Source organism: Thunnus thynnus, chromosome 22, assembly GCF_963924715.1.
Source record: "Thunnus thynnus chromosome 22, fThuThy2.1, whole genome shotgun sequence".
NCBI classification, from domain to species: domain Eukaryota; kingdom Metazoa; phylum Chordata; class Actinopteri; order Scombriformes; family Scombridae; genus Thunnus; species Thunnus thynnus.
Window position 1 is genome coordinate 16,668,607 of NC_089538.1, and position 19,271 is coordinate 16,687,877.

Genomic DNA, 19,271 nt, shown 5'->3' on the forward strand with positions numbered 1-19,271 from the left:
TCAAGGTCTGAATTATACAGACTGTAATCAATGAGCTTTAGACAATTATTTCTTCTTTTCTACAAACGGATAACAACCTGGAGGATAAACTTATAACACTTGCTGCATTTTCTGTGAGTGTAACATCGAGCCGAGGCCACATGAATGCTGTTATACGGTTATTTTGTTACAGTCCGTCTCCACTTCGCATGCCGTTATCGCTCATTCATTCAGTCAGTCACACATCAGTCAGACACGTTGTTGCTGAACTTTCCAGCATCGTGTGATACGACTCTGTTGGCAGCAGCCGATGTTACTGAGGGAAGAAAACTCTCTCAACCTTCCTCTTTTTCCAACGTCACAATTTGACAGAATCAACTATTTTACCAGCTAAATTCAACTCTACTCAACAGTTGGTTTTCTGCCAAAGTAGCTCTTAAAGAGTAGACGAACCAAAAAATATTAATTTTCTAGCTAGTGCGATCTGTAACAATATGAAACAAAAGAACATGTTTTCCTTTAGTAGCTCTCATGAGGCTAAAGATAAAGGTGTGAATGCAGGAATGTGGGCAAGAGTAATGCCAATTAAATGACACATCGTGGTTAATATAAAGCCCAGAAAATCTTTAAATAGGAAACATAAACATTCCATTCAACAATACATATTATCCACTACATCTTTAAGCTCCTGAGCACAACTATAACTAGGACTGACTATCAAACAAGGCTTCGTTCATAGCTGTTAACCCTCTGTGATCTGCATTAATAACAAAAAAAAATCCCTTAGATGGTTTTAACAAGGGCCGTAAAACAGATTATAAAACAACTCCGTTTGGAATAAAGCTTTTGCACACGAGCAAAAATGTTCCCCTTCAGTGACTGAGACGTAAGCAGAGGATAAAGTCTGTTTCCCACATTATGCATGTGGCTTTGAAAACGCAGCTTATTAGCTCATATCGCCTCCTTTGATGTTTGATGGCATGTGGGAGAGAGGAAAGAAGTCGTAACACTTTGGTGAGAACTGCGGAGAGAAGTAAGAGGCGACATGGCCGAGTGTGGCTTTCATCTGACCAGTGATATCCTGTTGTTGCTGTTGTGGAGTCGAGTCGGCAGCGGTGGAGAGTGATGCTTGGCGGGGGAGACTGATGCTATCGTTCTCCATTTTGATTCCAGAGTAACGGGCTACAGTCTGGACTGTTCAGGGATGGTGAAGAGACTCAGTTATTGACTCAACAACAGTAGCATCTGATAGGAAGGTCCAGTTTTTTTTCGCCCAGTACTGAGATCTGACCTCTAAGGATCAGTAGACAAACAATGAAAAGAGTCTTTGGGTGGCTTTGATTTGTAACTCCAACTGTTTTCAAGGAAATCTCCACTGTTGGGTGTTTTTATATGGTGACATATGAGTCTTCAATGCTTACGTCTGCTTAGTAAGCACAAGAGAGTGAGCTATATTTCATCAAAATAAAGCAAGACCTACAGTACGCAGTGTGCGACATACAGTATGTGTTGCAGCTACATTGAATTCTGGTGGTAAAAGTGGTATCTCTTTGTATTTTTTGATGAATTTAAGTGAGATTTCTTTCCAGAGCATGATGACCTTGTGCATACAGTTTCTGTCAAGAGGATTTTACTAGAAATCTTTCTTTGAAGGGAACGGACAACCTGCTCCAGCCACTTTTTCCAGAGTTTTCTTTTCAAGAGTTTCTGGTGCCCAGATTAAAGACGAGAGCCGAGATGTTACCTGAGAACACAAGAACTGGTGCGGACGGGAGACACAAATGCACAATTTAAATAGGTTTTTGTAATAGGTGGTTCAAACGACCCATTGAATGAGACAGTGATGGTGATGACTTTACAGTCAGTGGTGTATACTCATGTAACAAATTCCATAATGGACAATAAAGATTTAATTTATTCATTTATTCACAAATCCATTTCCAGTTGATAGTGAGTTGAAGTCTACTTCTGACAACTAAGAATGTTTATCATACTATACTCAACCTGGCATTAAGTTATCTAATTTAGGCCAACTGTATGTGGCATTATAAATAAATACCAATTCATAGAAGGAATCAGAAGTGTGCATTCTCTAACAAGGGTCAGAAAATAAAGATTGAATACAATTGCTCCAAATAATTCAGGAAAGGTCCATGAATTTCAAACTAAGGAAACAAAATAATGCACATTCAGCTGGGTTACTGTCCCTCATGGGCCACTGTTGATGATTCAAGGTCTGACTCATGAGAAAAGTGGAACAAACATGATCGAAAGGCAACAGCAAATGCATAAGGAAGTGCAAGAAAGTATTACACAGCTAGCCGTGACAGAAATACTGACCAACATAACCACACACACACAAAAACAACATGGTATAATGAATATTTAATGCAGTAAGACACAATACTTGCTGCCAGAAGCAGTACTATTATCAAGAAATGGTTGATAGTACCATAAATTAGAGTGCTTTACAGTTGATATCATTTTGTTGCTTCAATAAATTTGCACCTGAAAGACTGAAATATACCTTAAAAAGTACAAGAACAAGACTGATGCTGCTACTATGCAATAGGATGTGGTTGTTTTAGATAACGTTTTCAGCCTGCAGTAAAATCAGATAAATCCCTCCTGCTGCACCATTGGCAACCGTCAGTTGAATCAGGAGGTGACGCCACAGAAAACAGACACCGAAGGGGACTGCGTAGGAGCACGTCGCCAGCATCACGCTTCAGCGGTTCAGCAGGCACGCCTGTGCTGACACGCAGACAAAAGACACACTCGCACACCATAAAAATATGGCTTTGGTTTCTTTCCTCTGTGAGCTGGTACAGTGACTTGGCGATTCTGCTCATCCTGCGTCGAGGGTAAAAAAAAAACCCCGACAGGTTTGCTGACTGTCAACAACAACACCACTTCTCTAAATGAACGGCATTTGGCGAGGCCTTACTGCAAAACTATGATCGGTGAGGTGGAAAATGAAAGCTTGTTCAGAGGTTTCTGTTCCTAATGGGTGGAGAAAACCCAGGTTTCTAGTGTTACTTAAGTCTTACAACCACCCCTGCATTCCCCTTTGTAAGGCCTTCTCTACTACTGTTGAGTAAATCAGATCAGAGAGCTTTAGAGGCAGCTGGCTAGGACGCTCTGGGTCAGCCGGGTTGAGTCTGCTCAGCCGTCATGTGATCAGCATCACAAACTGACCCCGACAACCTCCTTATGGCCTGGAGAGCCTTGTTGTTGACTGATGCCGGCCAGATGACCTGTCTGGTGGAGTCCCAGAGTCGACCCGAAAGCCCCCTTTTTACAGAACTCTCCTTTGTTCACGCTATCAGCTATAATCCAAAATGTCAGCACAGACTGTGTTTATGTATTTGTCGGTACTTTCCTTCAGATGAGACAAGGCCAGAATCTTTCAATTGAATTATGTTTTACAGCAGAAATAGAGCTGCAACAATTAGTTGATTAGTTGGCGACTATTAATCGTCAGCTATTTTTATAACCAATTAATCGTTTTGAGTCATTTTTTAAGGAGGAACATTTCCAAATTCTCTGCTTCCAGCTTCTCAAGTGTGAATATTTTCTGGTTTCTTTACACTTCTATGATAGTAAACTAAATATCTTTGGGTTATGACAAAACAAGACCTATGAGGATGTCAGTGATTGACATTTTATGGACCAAACAACTAATCGATTAGTCAAGAAAATGTTCAACAGATTAGTTCAGGTTAGTTGCTGCCCTACACACTATATGCCCAGTTTTACCAGTTATTTAAGCAGGAAATTGGCAAACTAACTTAGCTCTATTACAATTTCTGTTTGCAGCATGACATGGAAAATTTCCAGAAGATAAAATGGGTGAAGCTCCTTCTATGTGGAAAAAGTGCCAGAACAGAAAGGGAGAGATGGATGTGCAATAAATCATGCTCACCGAGAGGCTGCAGGAGAACGAATAAAGCCAAAAACTATTCATTCAAAAGTCGTGAGAGGACCACACATCGGACTGTGCGCCTGCAGGGAGAGAGGAAAGAAAATGTCGCACGTAGTGATGTCTGCGGACCGAAGTCTGCTGTATAAAAGTGGATGTACGAAGCAGCGGATCTTTCCTAAACTCACTGGGGGCCTTTTGTCTCTGCTCACTCACCGTAAGAATCTAACAAGGCCTGAAAGAACCAACACACACACACACACAACTGAGACACAATGAAGAGGAAAACTCCCTGAAGGCCTCATAGGAAAGACAAACAGGGTTCCCGTGCAAGAATTTAAATGTGTCATAAAAAAAAAAACCAAGTGACAACTTGTCATAGTACTGTGAAACCCTGCATGTGTCATTATGAAACCCCTGTTTATGTGTGACGTGAGGTGACATCCTGGATCTGACCAACAGGTGTCCTCCCACTGCAGAAAGGTTGTGAAACACTTGAGACACACACACACACACATACACACACGTCGTAGATCTATGAACATCTAGTTCACATATTGTATGTGGCAGCCAGGAACCTGTGCAAGTGAATTTAAAATGGATGCCCATGATGTTCCCTTTAGTCACTGCTGCTCACAGGCCCGAGCACGAGCCTTCACACTCAATCTGCTCTTTCTTTATCCCATTATCTCCAGCTGACGTGCACAGAAACTGCTGGTAAATCATCGACCAGGTGAATGGTGAAATACGCTGGCCAGATAGCTTGTTTCCCTCCCCTCAGTACATGCAGCGTTGTCATTAGAAATGGCAGCTCCTAATCCATACTGGGCTCTCCGATTTCCAGCCCTCACCAACAGCAGAGGACTGGCAGCTTTAGCTTAACCTGTGCCGTGTCTGGCTGCCATATGGATGTTTACATTCACTATACAAGAAGCAAGACCTCCGGCCTCTTTCATCAGAGCAGCGTGAGGAACGGAGGGAATCAAGAGAAAGAGAAGAGGGGGACGTGGCGTACCTCTTTTAGGGATCTCCTGCAATGGGATGGTGTCCCCTCCCCCGTCGTAGGGCAAATAGGGGTCGGCTGCCGCGTCCTCCTCCTCCATGTTGACAGCTGAGAAGGCGAGCCGGGGCTAGGCTAAGCTAGGCTAGGCTTCACTACGCACTGCTCGTCGCTGCTGCTGCCATGTTTACCAGGGGAACACAAGCGTGGCTGTGTGAGTGTGATTCTGAGCGGAAAAGTGTGTGTGTATGTGTGTGTGTGTGTGTGTGTGGGAGTGCACAGTCCTCTTTCCCTCCCCCCTCCCTTTTCTCTCTCTCGCTCTCCCCACTGCAGCAGCTGACTGCTAAGGGCTGATGATGTCATCTCACACACACACACACACACACACACACACAGGGAAAGACGATCACACAAGGCTGGCCAGCCCTGCCTGCTTGGTTGCTAGGGGAGATCAGTGAGCCCTGCCTATATGGGACAGACCATGATGCCAGGTCACAGGGGGGTGTCTGATTATGTTTAGGTAAAAGGAAGTTTTAATAGCTTAGTATGTAGTGTAAAAGGCTGGCAGGTACATAATAAGAGAGCTGACTGACAAAGCAAAAATCAAGCTATAATGCAAAAAATTTGCTGGTTTCAGCCTCTTATGTGAACATTTTCTGCTTCTGGTTTTCTTATGTGATAGTAAACTGAATATTTTTGCGTTTTAGACCATTATTCTGACAAAATAATCACTTTAAAAGGGGACCTATTATGCTCATTTCCAGCTCTATATTTCTATTCTGGGACTCCACTTGAGTAGCTTTGCATGATTCACAGTTCAAAAAAACTCCCCCCTCCCTTTATCTTATACTGGCCCTTTATGCAGCCTCTCGGTTCAGCCTCTGTCTCTTAACAGGCAGTCTTAGTTCCTGTCTCTTTAAGGCCCCTCCTCCTGATGAGCCCACTCTGTTCTGATTGGCCAACTTTCAGGAAGCCTGATGAGGGGCACCCCTATCTGAGTCGTGTTGAGTTACCACCGATGAAAACCCAACATTTCCTGCTTTACTGCTTTATGTTAAAAGCTTTTAAATTGCTAAATAAATGGAGGCTTTTATTGTGAAGAACTTACAGGAAATGAAACGTGTCCCTGACTGAATTAGCAGAGCTTCGTTAGCGGCGCTGAAAACAGTCGACACAACAATATATGGAGACATTTGGAGCTATTTGTTAAGCGCATCAGTTAGAAATAATGCAGGGAGGAATAGTACAAGCTGTAACAGCCATGGTGATGATGATGTTTGATGAAGAGCTGCAGATAACCAGCACACCTCCCACAGATTTACCTTGCAGCGCTGTGTGATGGAAAAACACTCACAGCGTGCCAGCTCGACTCGAGTCATGGCTTGGCGTGACTACCCCCAAAACAATGGAATAATGCCATAATGTTAGCGGAGCAGAGCAGTGAACAGATGACCATATAAAGAAATCCATCACAAGCCGACATCGGCTAGAAATAACGGCTGGAAACCGAGACTTCAGAGCAGTCTGAAGCCGGTGCTTTTTGCTCACAGGGATTACTTCTACATACGTTTACCTAATTATTTGACACTTTGGCCACGTTAAATATGAACATCCGACATCTTAACATTATATATTTATGACCAAAAATAAGGAAAACCATAAAAGGTAACCTTTAAAGACGTTGCATTGGGCTCTGGCTGACTTGACAACTTGTGATAGATATTTTGTAGACTAGATTAATCAACAAATTATTCTGTTCTACTTGTTAGTAGCAACTGGAGCCGATACCGATCTTATTAAGCAAATCAGATATCTACCAGATGTGACCAATCCACATAAAATAGTGTATTTATCAATGGTATTATAAACAGTAGATACCCTGAGTCGAGGTGTCCAAATTAATATTAGGAGAAAAAAAGTCAGATTGTTGCATCTCCAGTCCAGTTGCAACCTTAAATGATAAAGGATAAAACTTTCTACAGCACTATTTTTCCAGTTCAATTCTTAGTATTTTGTCCTAATCTAGACCTGCAAACCCTGGACGGATGTTTTGAGTATCACTACTACAGCAACCTAGACACATCAGATGCAAATCAATGCTATTTGCAGTGAATTCTTGTACATAATTTGCATATCTACACATAACAGTACATCATTTTCATACACGCAGCAGTCAAACACACAAAAAAGTGAGAAATGCACTGATATGAAAATTCTTGATACTAATAATAGATGCCAGGGCTGTTAGTTGGTCATTTATGCCTGTTTGTCCATTTGTCTTTCGCCTGCCTAAACACAGCTTACTGAGGAACACAGTTTCACTTGGACAACACACTAAACTACCACTACTGCTGCATTTATATAGTGTCTATTGTTTACACCTTCACAATAATCAATCTTAAAGCCAATTTGATTTTTGAAAAGGGTTTCCTTTACTTGAAATTTTCCTAGAGTAGGCCAAGTTATAGACTACAGTGCCAACACACACACACACACACACACACACACACACACACACACACACACACACACACACACACACACACACACACACCTCCCAGTAACTTTCCAGGTAACATTATTTCTGCAGCTCATGCACTCGCTTTTTTTCAGTGTGCCATGATCTGCTCCTCTCATTACGGTTACGGGTTTGGCTGCAATAATAATTAGGAATACAGTTTATTATTTAGTTAATTATGAACAGACGGACAATAAAACTTAATGTTTCTTTGCCAACTTAACACGCTACTCTATGGGCCACATGCGCCCATTGAGCATGCTCACTAGAGACTTCCGCTGGCTGAGACGGCTAACTTCCAGTTTAGCCCTCCAGCTAACTTCAATGGGGATAAAATGATTCAATCGTACGACTCTTCTAGACTTTCGAAATGATATCAGACCGAATGGATCAAATTCTGATAGTGAAACAAATCATTTCGCAGGGGTTGTGACCCTTAAAAAAATGTATCCGCTGATTTTCAGACATCTCAGGCCGTTATGTCAAATTTGCTTCAAAGCCCAGCGCTCTTCCTGTATCCAGTTCTCTTTATACATCCGTGGGTGAAAGCAGGGGAAATGAGTTGGTCAAATTCTTCTTCTTCTTTTGCTTTTCGGCAGACTAGACGCTGCTGCCTCTTGCTGTTAGACTTGAGTATTGCACGTGCACAATTGACTTCACAGGTGTCACCAGCTTTTTGCATAGTTCAGATTGACAAATCGTACCAGTCTGCTAATCAGAGATAAAAATGAAAGAAAGCTACTGCACTAAACTTAAATATTTCTGGGATAATGTAAATGCAACGACATTATAGGCTATGCCATCCAAAACAACTGTGTTGTGATGTACCGAGGGAACATTAAGGAGGCAGTACAAAGAAGAAGAGATAGATATCTGGCAAAAATATTTATGATCAGAACTGGGAAAAGCGGATCATTTACATAAAAATGATGCCAAACAAATACCTTAACTATTAGGATATGGTATAACTGGGAAAGAGAACATATTTACATGTCTGAAGCCATTTTCATATATAAACTCTGGACAATATCCGGAGTTGCCCTTTCACACATGTATCACACCACAGAAATCGTCCACATCAGACACGCTCTCACCTACTGTAAATACTTTGTTTGGTTTAAGCGAGGAGTGGTGCCTGGGTAGAGCGTGCAGGGGGCAGAACATGAGGCAAGAAGTACGCTGCCGTTGTAATTCAGCGTTTTTAAGCTTTTCACCAGAAATAAAACAGCTTTTATTTGATGAGAAGTCACAGAAAGTCGTCTCTCTCATTGGCGCTAGCTTCACAGCGGAGCGTTCAGTCAAAACAATGCAGTTTAGCTGGTCCACTGCGTTTATTCAGCGCCAGTCGCATGATAGAAACGTCATCAACATGCCCACTTGCTCGCTGTGAATTCTCTGGAAAATGACCTGCTGTATTCACACATGGGCTCAACTGGACATTACATGGATTTTGTCCAAGGGAGCTGGCAGGATAAAGTCCGTTTAATGTCTGGTCCGACCGATTCGGACATTTGCATTCACACATACAGCTCCTCCAGATAACTGGGTTGTAGCGTCTGTGTGAATGGGGCTCGAGTTGCCCCAGACAACAATTTGTTCATTGTTACATTCTGTGTGTGCAAATGTTGTGTCCAGATCTGAAAACCCAATAAAAATTAATAGAAGAAGAAAGAAAGCTTTTCAAACGGGTCGACTCTTTGAATAGACTCTACTGCGACTGCTGCCTTGCCTGCAGTACACAGAGTAAAGATTATAAGAGAAACTGCAGCAAGAAACAACAAGCAAAAAGTGGCTCCTCTGTCAGAGACACAGCAGTTGCACAATCTTCCTCTCCATTGTTCACACTACGGGGAGGATGTGGAACAACAACATGTGAGAGATCATCTGCCCCATAATGCAAGACACCCTTTACAGGCTCTTATGTAGGGGAACAGACGGGAGCCTCCTGTTTACCATGTTACAAAATCCATGTTTCAGTTTGTTTTAAGTCGTCCTTTACCCGTTTCTACTCCTAACGCTGGATTTCGTTGGTAAAATTTATACTGGATCACACAGTCATTGCATTTCAACGCAGCAGGTGTTTTGTAAACTGTGTAATCTTGTGTTAATATGTGAAACAAAGCCTCCTTCTACATTCCTTGCAGTTCCCAGGCTTTAACAATAGGAGCCTGACATTTCACACGTTGTAATTTTGTTATTACTACACTATAAAATCACAGCCTCTCATACCTTAGATCTCCACGGCCCCTTACCTTTCAGCAGGGCTCCTGTTGCTAGGCAATAACAAGGGTGATGTCAGCCATTGTTTGTTTCCTCCCTCTTCAAGTCCCAGTCAGGACGGTAAAGCAGCAAAACCAGTACATGAAGTTTGAAACAGAAGAGTCTCTGCGATCCGGCGAGTTAAAAGGAAATCCAGTAGATCTGTTTCAGTTCAAGAACCGAACTTTTCCAAAGCATTTCTCTGTTTTCTTCTTTGCTTCTTGGATCGCAACAAAAAAGTTTCAGCACAAAACTCCATGGGGCTACGGAGCAAGCCTGCTCCTTGCTAAGTGCTCACACTGTAGTCGTAGCCCAGAGGAGGGCTTTACAAAAGCTTTCCTATGAACCCACCCCTCACAAGCATGTAGAAATGGCAAAGGGGGGGGCAGAGACAGGCTGCACACCCGTTTCAAGGACGGAAAATCATCCAGAGGGTTCTTAAAATGCTAGCTCACACCGGCTGCAGCAGCAAAACTGGTTCCTGGGAATGCCGGTATCACACAAATACAGACTGACGAGACTGGTAGGTGGAGCCCAGACTTGTACAGTACAGTATGAAAACAAAGGACTGTAAAAAGAACAAACAGGAGCTGTAAATGATTGTTAACCTCTTGTTTTGATGTGTTTAGTACAAAGGTTATAGTGTTAATTCTTCCTTCAGGTTTCTTGAAATAGTAATAAAATAAAAAAAAAACTTTTTCACTATATAGACAGTTTTAATTACGTGTTGTGTTTCTGCTTGTTTCTATTTGTAGCAGAGGTGACAGTATATGTGGTGGTAGGTTAGTGTTACTTGCTTTCACCTATTGTAGTTAACTACCCGGAGGTCCGGTTTCAGAGTAAAAGGATGAGAGGCCAGACACCTCAACCAGACAGAGACCGCAGACACTGAAACGTAAGTCAATCCCTCTTCACATACAGTATATAAACACTTCCTCTACTACCTCTATTAATAAACTGATATGGAAAATCCCAAAGAAAAGCTGCAATACCCCGAAAGTAATAACTTCATTAGGATTTCTAATTAATCCTAATGACTTTGATGGTCCCCTGACTCTCATCTTGTGCCAACCAGAAGAGGTCAAAACTTCCACTTGTCCACAACTTGAGCCTTTTCTGTACTATGGGATTATTAACATAGCATGTTAATATGCTAACCAACGTACTGTAGCAAGTTAACAACTAACAAATCTCAGTATGTCACACTAACACTCTACATTTTAGAATATTACATGCTAAAATACAGTATGTAAGATGATAGTAAACTGAATATCTTTAGGTTTCGGAGTGTTGGTCAGACAAAACAAACAACTGTGGGAAATCATCACAGGCACTATTTTCTGACATTTTGTAGACAAAACAATGAATCAACCAATTAGGATAATAACTGGCACATGAAACTAATAATTTAAATAATTGTTAGTTGCAGCCCTACATCCCACAAATTTGCTTTAGTGGTGTTTAATGAGCATTTTGGCTTAACAGGCTGCTTGACTTTAGACTTGTTCCACACTGTCCCACTTGTCTGCATCCTGCCGCACTGTGTATGTTTGCAAATACAGAAATACATCTCTTGTGTTGGTGTGTGTCCTACTGAATAGCCTGGTCACCCACAGTCACCTCTTCAATAATAAATAGGCCGAGTCTAGACTCTTGTTCTATCACTGTTACGCTTTACTACACTCACAAAATCATAAAGAAGTCAATTCATAACTCAGTCCGTAAACAATCTTCCAGATAAAGCCTTCCTTCTGGGATCATCCCAAACAAATGTCTACTTTTAATTTAAATTGCGTACTAAATCTTTATTCTAAACCCTGTTTGCAACCTTAAAACTTAAAATCAAATCAAATAAAAAGGAAATTTATCTCAATTACCCGATTCAAGCAGAAATAAAGTAACCCCAATGCTAAGCAAACACGAGTTAAAACAGCTCATGATGACTTCATCCCCTGCATAAACACAATCAGTTGTAAGCTGAGTTTGCAGACTTCAGAGCTCATTCTGCATTCGAAGAGAAAAAGGACTTCACACACACACAAAAAAAAAATCAAAGCAGCAAATTTCCAATGTGGAAGCATTCTGATTAAATACAAGCCATTTATATTTGCCAATAGCTCTGGCACAACCTTCAGCATGTGACGTTTTCTGTTTGATCAGCTGCAAGTCAAAATCAAAAAAAAAAGGGGGGAAAACAAGAGGCAGCAAGAGAGGAATCAGCATATTTACACAGACAGGAAGAACAAACAGGATTCAGCAGATCAGGTGTTGATGGGACACCAGATATACCAGTCAGAGAGCCACTGAGCCACTGAATGAATGAGAAACAGGTGACTGCAATGGTTGGTATGACTTCTAGACAGGTAGACGCATGACATAAATCACTTCCAGAAGTCTAACCATGAATGAGGGGATGATGCATCACTGATCAAACACGCTGGAACAAAACACTTTCTGGCATCACAAGTACACCGCTGTATTTTTTTAATAAACTAAAAACACTGTGGCTTACTTGTACACCACATTCCACCTAAGCTCTTCTATATTTAGCCGGCCGATGACGCATTTATTCAACACACACACACACACACATATACACACAAAAACCACAAGACAGGCTCTGCCACGTGTATGTGTTATTAAAACCACCCATCATTATTTGCTACCTGTCAGGAGGAACAAGTCCACGTAAGCCGAAAGAAAAGGAAGGAGGAGGAACGACGACCGAGGCCAAAGCACACATAAAAGTGGCAGCGAGGACACAAAGCACGCTGCAAAAAAAAAAAAAAAAAAAAAAAACAGCGAGCAAGAACATAAAAAAATTGTCTTGGGTAAGATGGCGGATGGAAACAGCAGAACAAAATAAGCAGGATAGATATAACCATGGAGGTTTTGGTGCATCGTCATAGCTATCAACGGAACCACAATTATGATAAAAAGGAATTTAAGATGTGAAATACAGTCAAAAAAAACACAAAATAATAAATGGTAAAAAATGTTTTAGAGCCAAACCCCTTAGAGAGCCTTACAAATGGTTAGAAAGCAATTCATCAATTCAATCAGTTAATTAGTAAACAGATCAAATTACAAATAAATAACTAAATAAAACAACAAATATGTATAGATAGATTAAATGTGATAAATTAATGCTTAGAGAAATTGTGAACTTTTTAAATCTTCAAATTTCATAATCTGAATGTATCTGAATCCACAAATTTATTTTTCAGTTTCCATTTACTAATTGCTCTTCAATGTACTTTTCAATTTATTTTGGAAGTAACTAGCAATCAGAGTTGTTGAATTTCTGAGCCAGTTCCATTTACTGATGAAGGCTGTGAGATACAGTTGAAAGCTCTGAAAGCTAATCAGTGGACTTTTAAGCTCAGAGAATTGTGAAATATTTTTATCAGCAGGTTACAAACGAGTGACTCACTATAAATCGTATTTATCTTCTATTTAAATATCAGTTAATGGTTTTATAACCATTTGTGAGGCTCTGAAGGTCAAAATGGGAGCGGAAACATGATGCCGGATGGATGCTGGTGTCTCAAGGGTGTGACAAGATGACATGTGGAGCAGCTGGTGGATGTGAATGAAGATGAGGAGGAGGGGGTGGGGGGGGGGGGGGGTGGGGGGCAGATAGCAGAGCGACTGCGTCACAGGCCAGCAGCAGCACACATGAGCGTCTTGACATCAGCAGTGAGGTGAATCACAGCCAGAGCAGATATTTGCCTGCTTTGACTGGCGAGAAGATAAAAACTTTTGGACTTTGGACTTGAAGAAGCTGCAACATAAAGAACGAGGGTGAGGTGGAGGGGGGAGGGGGGAGGGGGGGGAACGATGGGAAGCTCAATGAGAATTCAAGGAAAGTCTGATTGGAGAGTGAGGGTCAGGATTCGTCAAGTCTTGGACGTGGAGTGGAAAGCTTTAGGGGTCCACGTGTAGGGCCAATCAAGCTGTAGGAAGGGAGGTATTTCGGGGGTATCCCGTGCTCCCTACCTGGGGAGGCAGCGTCCCCATCCAGCAGGTTGTCGTCCTCGGTGGTGTGGAAGTCCATGATGACGCCGGCTCCATCCAGCAGCTCCTCGTCGCTGCTGGCGCTGGCGATGCTGTTGTAGCTGTTCCTGCAGTAGCCTCTGTGGTACAGCTGCTCCGACTCCATTTAGCAACGCGCCGGTGCCCTGGATGATGGGGAAGGGGAGGGAGGGAGGGGGGTGGTGGTGGAGATATACATACTCTGTTGTGAGGATGCGAGATTATACAGTCTACAAGGAGAAGTGAGTCTATCGGGTACACAGATGAGCAGTGCGGGGAGGACAAAGGTGGAACGCTGACAAGCAGCCAAACAGTGAGGCGGTGATTGACTCGATTATAGTCGGACACATTATTCAGAGTCCAGCGAAAATCAACAGTCATCAGTTGAGCAGCACATCACGGAGGACGCAAACAGAACCCGGAGCTAGATCTCAGAGCAGCCCACGAATAACAAGAACCGAAGGACGACGAGTTTATCATGAACCTCATCTAGAGAAAGGATTCAGAAAGTCGTCCACTGGGGAGTGATATAAAGAAAAAGATGTATGATGATGCTGATGATGATGATGATGATGATGATGATGATGATGATGAGCCAAGGTGAACTCATGAGCCCCGTCACTCCATGCCAGTGATGAGGAAGAAAGATGGAGAACAAGAGATGCAAGGAGTAGAAGAAGAACACATTCGATCTTTGATCAATAAATCTAGTGCCATTGACTATTCACCACACTCGCTAAGGATTCTTCATCAAATCTGACACAAATAGTTAATATCTCAGCTATGAAACAACCTCCATCCTTAGTTTCATTCTTACCTCACTCTTGTCAACATTTTTTTTTTTCTGTTTATTTTTACGGATCTGTAATTTCAGAGCGATTTCCAAGACTTTTCCTTGAAACAACCATGAAATCTGGTGCTGATTACAGAGAAAACAGAGTGTCAAATTGATGTACTTAAAATTAAATCTGATTCATTGCTACGGTAGCGTAACCTAGAAATGCAAAAAATGTGAAATCTATCTGTAGACAAGCATATAACATATATAGAAGATAACATTTCCAATGGTAAACAGCTATCAAAAGAATATTTACTGTGTTGAAATGGAGGTTTTGTCCCTTAAAAATCTGTATTTTCCCTATAATTAGTACACAATTACGTAATCATTCTAAAAAAAGAGGAAATGAAAGTGAATTACAGACCCCTTCTGTTAATAGTAAGATTTTTAAATCTTGTCTCAAATGTACTATGGCTGGAGATAATCCTTCTACAAATGAATGACAACATCAGCTTAATTCAAATGATGCAAACCTGCTGGGTGGAGGCTTTCCAGTACAAATGCTGAAAACTGGTCTGGCTGGGTTAACTTAGCTGCTGCTTACTGAGAGAGAGAGAGAAAATGACCCAGATGGATCTTTTGGAAATGCACAGTTAACTCAAGCAGAATTAAGTCTGAAAATAAACATCCTCATAAAATATTTCTGATACATGCATACATAAAATTTAAGGAGCATTTGAATTACTTTAAGAGGAGGACTCAGCTAGTATTATTTTCCTTTCAAATAATACTAAAAAAAAAGATATTTGGCAGTGATGATATAATGAACACAAAAAAACTGTGGAGTATTTACAGATGGAGGGATTAAAACGACACGAACATCCTCCCGACATTGAGAGGATGATTTTGATGATAATAATACAGCTGGACCAAAGAGTGCAGAGCGGCGTCGACACACAAGGAAGCTCTCCCTCGCTCAAACCTCTCCCCCCTGTGGAAAAAGATGGAAACTACACCGGAGCGTGTAGCCATGGGTGTGACGCCCGCAGTGACAGACTTGACCTAAAATGATCCCCCGCCAGACCAAGCGCAAACAACAGACCGATTACTCCTGAAAATTACACAATGTCTTGAAGATATTTATAGGAAATATCAAGCTAGAGGCATGATGAGTCACAAAGTAATAGAGGAAGAGAGAGGAAGAGAGTTTAGGGGAAAGACAGATATTTATTGTACCTCGCTGACTGATCTTCACTAATCCTTTACTGTCTGATAGGCGACTCTATTCTCCTCTATATCTCTGTGAAAAGAGACATGGATCTAATCTCCCTCCATATCTGACCTAAACGGATCAGATTTCCTACTTGATCCAGATTTATTTTTTTTTGTATTTTCCTGCTGTTGACTTTGAAAAGTGACTTTCAGAAAAAACTCAACAATGAAAAAAGGGAAGTGAAGTAAAAGAAAAAGTTGGGAGTCAGCTTGACCAGTTTAGGAAGTGGATTTCTCTCAAAATGTGAAAAGCGGCTTTTGTTATAAAATGTTCCTTTTCATCAGCTGTGTACAGAAATTATAGAAAAAGAGAAAGCCGAGGCATTCAAGATGAATGGAGTGAGTGAATAAAAGCCTCTTTTCTGATGAGCACAATAAGACAAAAAAATTGTTGAGTTTCGGGGGGTGAAGCCTGTGAAAAGTTTAGAAATCTCAGCATAAAAAAGTTGTGAACTCAGCGTTATGGATCGATTGCAGGACTGAATACCGAGCGTCGAACATTTAACTTGGCAACTAAAAACGTCTTTGTGCCTTCTGTCTTCGCATTTAAAAAGATAAATCAGAAGTACATCTGGCCTGGTCATACACTGCATTTCAGTTCATCACAGTAAACTAAACACCACGTGTACCAACAACAAGGTAAAGATGGCTTTTCATGGATAGATCTAAATGGAAAAAGGTACAAGTCTGTCCACAATGAGAGTTGCATATACTGCACACAAAGTCAGTGGATTATATATATTATATTTCCCCATTTCTACTTCAATATATTGGACAACTCATCCTCAAGTGTTACCAACACCACACAATCACAAAGCTTTACTCTACTGTCAACAATAAACCCTCATAATATTCTGATTATAGTCCTACAATACTATATTTTTAAATGCTGATGAGATATTTGAGAATTTAAAAGATTCTGATATCAATATATCAGCTGAAACATTTTTTATAAGGTTCCCTTAACCTCTTAGCGTCCACCGGGTCGTCGGTGACCCGCTTACGCCAGTTGTAAGTGGCACAATTTGGCCACTTGGAGACGTTTTGGAGAGGTTGACACCGCAAACTAAAAACTCTTTAACTCCCATGAAGTTAGGCCTAGAGGTCTGGAATTTTATACAGGTGTGCTTCACAACATGTAGCAGGTGTGTGGTGATTTACATAGTTCTGGCATAAAGCGTGTCCGAGTTATTGTTATTCAAATATGACTCATTATAGACCAAAAACACTTCTTGAAGCATATTTGAACCAATGTAGTTCTGGTTGTGTTTTAGCCACATGCTAAACAAAAACTAGAAGATGTTACCTTTCAAATGAAGCCTAATACATACAGTTCTTCTGTTTTAAGCTTTTCCATTTGGGTATGACAAATTGGCGAAAATTGGTGGATGTTAAGAGGCTACATTTGTTGTATATATATGTTCTGAACAGGACACTTTCAAATAAATGTGTCAGTGCTCTCTGGTGGACAAACTGTTTAATGATGACACTGAGCCTCACGGTTCAGATGTGGGGTGTTGCAGTGGAAGTCGTTCACCGTTAACAAACACATTTTGACACTTTGTTATGACAGGGATACTTCAGCCCGGGCCCGAGCTGCTACAGACAAAAAAGCCTTCTGCAAACGCCAACAGTGAAACCGAAGACCGCTAATCTTCACTGGCATAGACTCTAATGTGAGTCAAAAGAGGAAAGAGAAACGTTCCCTGAGCCAACAATCACACTGATTCACTGTGAGACAGGACTTCCCTTTGAGCTATATCGAATCAGCGCGGCCAGGAAATTCAATTCAGCTCGTTTGCGGAGCCAACGCCGAGGCGGAGAGCTTCTAGGGTGGGTTCACGTGACGTCGACTTTTGTCTCTCTTTGACCTTTAGTTACACTGCGCAGAAAAAGTCATGATTTTGCAAGAAGAGTTAAATTTACACCTTTCTGCTTCATAAAACAAAGCTTTATTTCCTTCTTTCAACTACTTTGTTTGGATTAAAACTGAACTTTTATGGTAATTGTGAGATTTAAAGAAAACACACATCAGCAGCAGGGATTCTGATTCATGCAGGATTTAACTACAAGTTAAAGTGACGGTAAAAATGTGAAAGATGTGAAATCATCTTTTCAGACTGACAGATCTGTTATCAAACGCACCGTGCTGCTGAAGCCTCCCAACCATGCGTCTGCTTTAATTAGACTTGTCATTTTTTCCTTCTATTTCTCTCCGCTGGTGACATTTAATAGCTATAATTATGACAGTCTGCAGTACACTTGTTCATGTTTCCCCCTTCTTTCTTTCCACAAGTAACAAAAATCAAAACAATAATTACCCTTCGAGTCAGATTTCATTGTGCCATTTGAGGACGTGAAGAGAGCGTGGTGTGTGTAGCATAATCAACAGCGAGGGTCTGCTGATGTCAGACAACTAGTTGAGCAGCGAGCGGCCTTATCTTCCTCCTGCTGCTCGCTATGGAGGCGTTGCCCGGGCGACTGTTGCTGCGATGTGACTCAGCGTTTTGCCCTCCCTCTAACCGACTCGGCTCGCACCTCCTCCACAGAGAGGCCCGATAAGTTGACACACATCCTTCAAAAAAGGCAGCCAGGCCGGTCGAACGGATCGCTTTGTTGCAAAACACACACACACACACACACACACACACACACACACACACACACACACACACACACAACAGGGAGCTTTTACTAACCCTCAATTAACAACACGCTGACAATCAGAAGCCGAATGAACCGACTGGATCACTGACGCTGTGATAATGTAGTCGTGTAATGATGTAAGGTTGACACACACACACATTCAGTTAGTGAGTCAAACATCACTGATCCGACACGTTTCTCTCTGCTTTCAGCGGTGCTGACAGTTATATTCAGGTCTTTTAATGGTTTAAATCAGCTGATCATTTAGTCTTTTTAATTCTAACAGTCACAAATATCTGTCAGAAGTTTCTAGAAATCAAATGAAGTGATTAAAGTGACTTATTTTGTCTGATCAACAATCAAATAAAGCCGACAGTATTCTGTACAACCAATGATATGATAAAAGGAAGAAGCAAGAAAGTGTGAACGTTTAAGAATCTGTAACCTGCAAAATGTTTTTCATTTGTAAATCATTTTAACAATTAAGAAATTATCACATTTGCCAACAATTAACTGTCATTTGAATAATTGGTTGATTGTTTTAGTTATAATGTTGATTTATCGGCTAGCAGACAGAAAATTCATCAATCGTACTTTTGATCAACAATTGACCATTTTAGACATTTTACACAACAAATAATTACAGAGCAGTTTTATATCTACTAATCAGACTAAGTCATAAAAATTCAGGCAAAACTTTGGGTTCTGACTGAGAACTTGTGACGGCAAATGAGTAAAATAACAGTTAAAATTGATAGAATGCATAATTAGTCACAAAAAAAAGGTGATTCATAATTAGAGCTGCAATGATTAGCTGATTAATTGATATGTTGAACAACTGAAAATTAATTACCAACTATTT

General features: G+C 41.1%; 1 protein-coding gene across 8 annotated transcripts in view; it reads right to left on the minus strand.

The window, feature by feature from the left end:
• clcn3 (chloride channel 3) overlaps nt 1-19,271 on the minus strand; it is a 79,252-nt gene that overhangs the window by 20,054 nt on the left and 39,927 nt on the right. For 3 of the 8 annotated variants that reach the window (XM_067580225.1, XM_067580230.1, XM_067580223.1), the window contains exon 3: nt 13,678-13,859. In XM_067580225.1, the coding sequence (XP_067436326.1) occupies nt 13,678-13,840 (163 nt within the window). In that variant the 5' untranslated portion in view covers nt 13,841-13,859. Of the gene's footprint in view, nt 1-4,916; nt 5,207-9,671; nt 10,144-13,677; nt 13,860-18,084; nt 18,230-19,271 lie in introns of those variants that run through there. The other 5 variants (XM_067580226.1, XM_067580228.1, XM_067580229.1 and 2 more) reach the window with 5 other exon arrangements.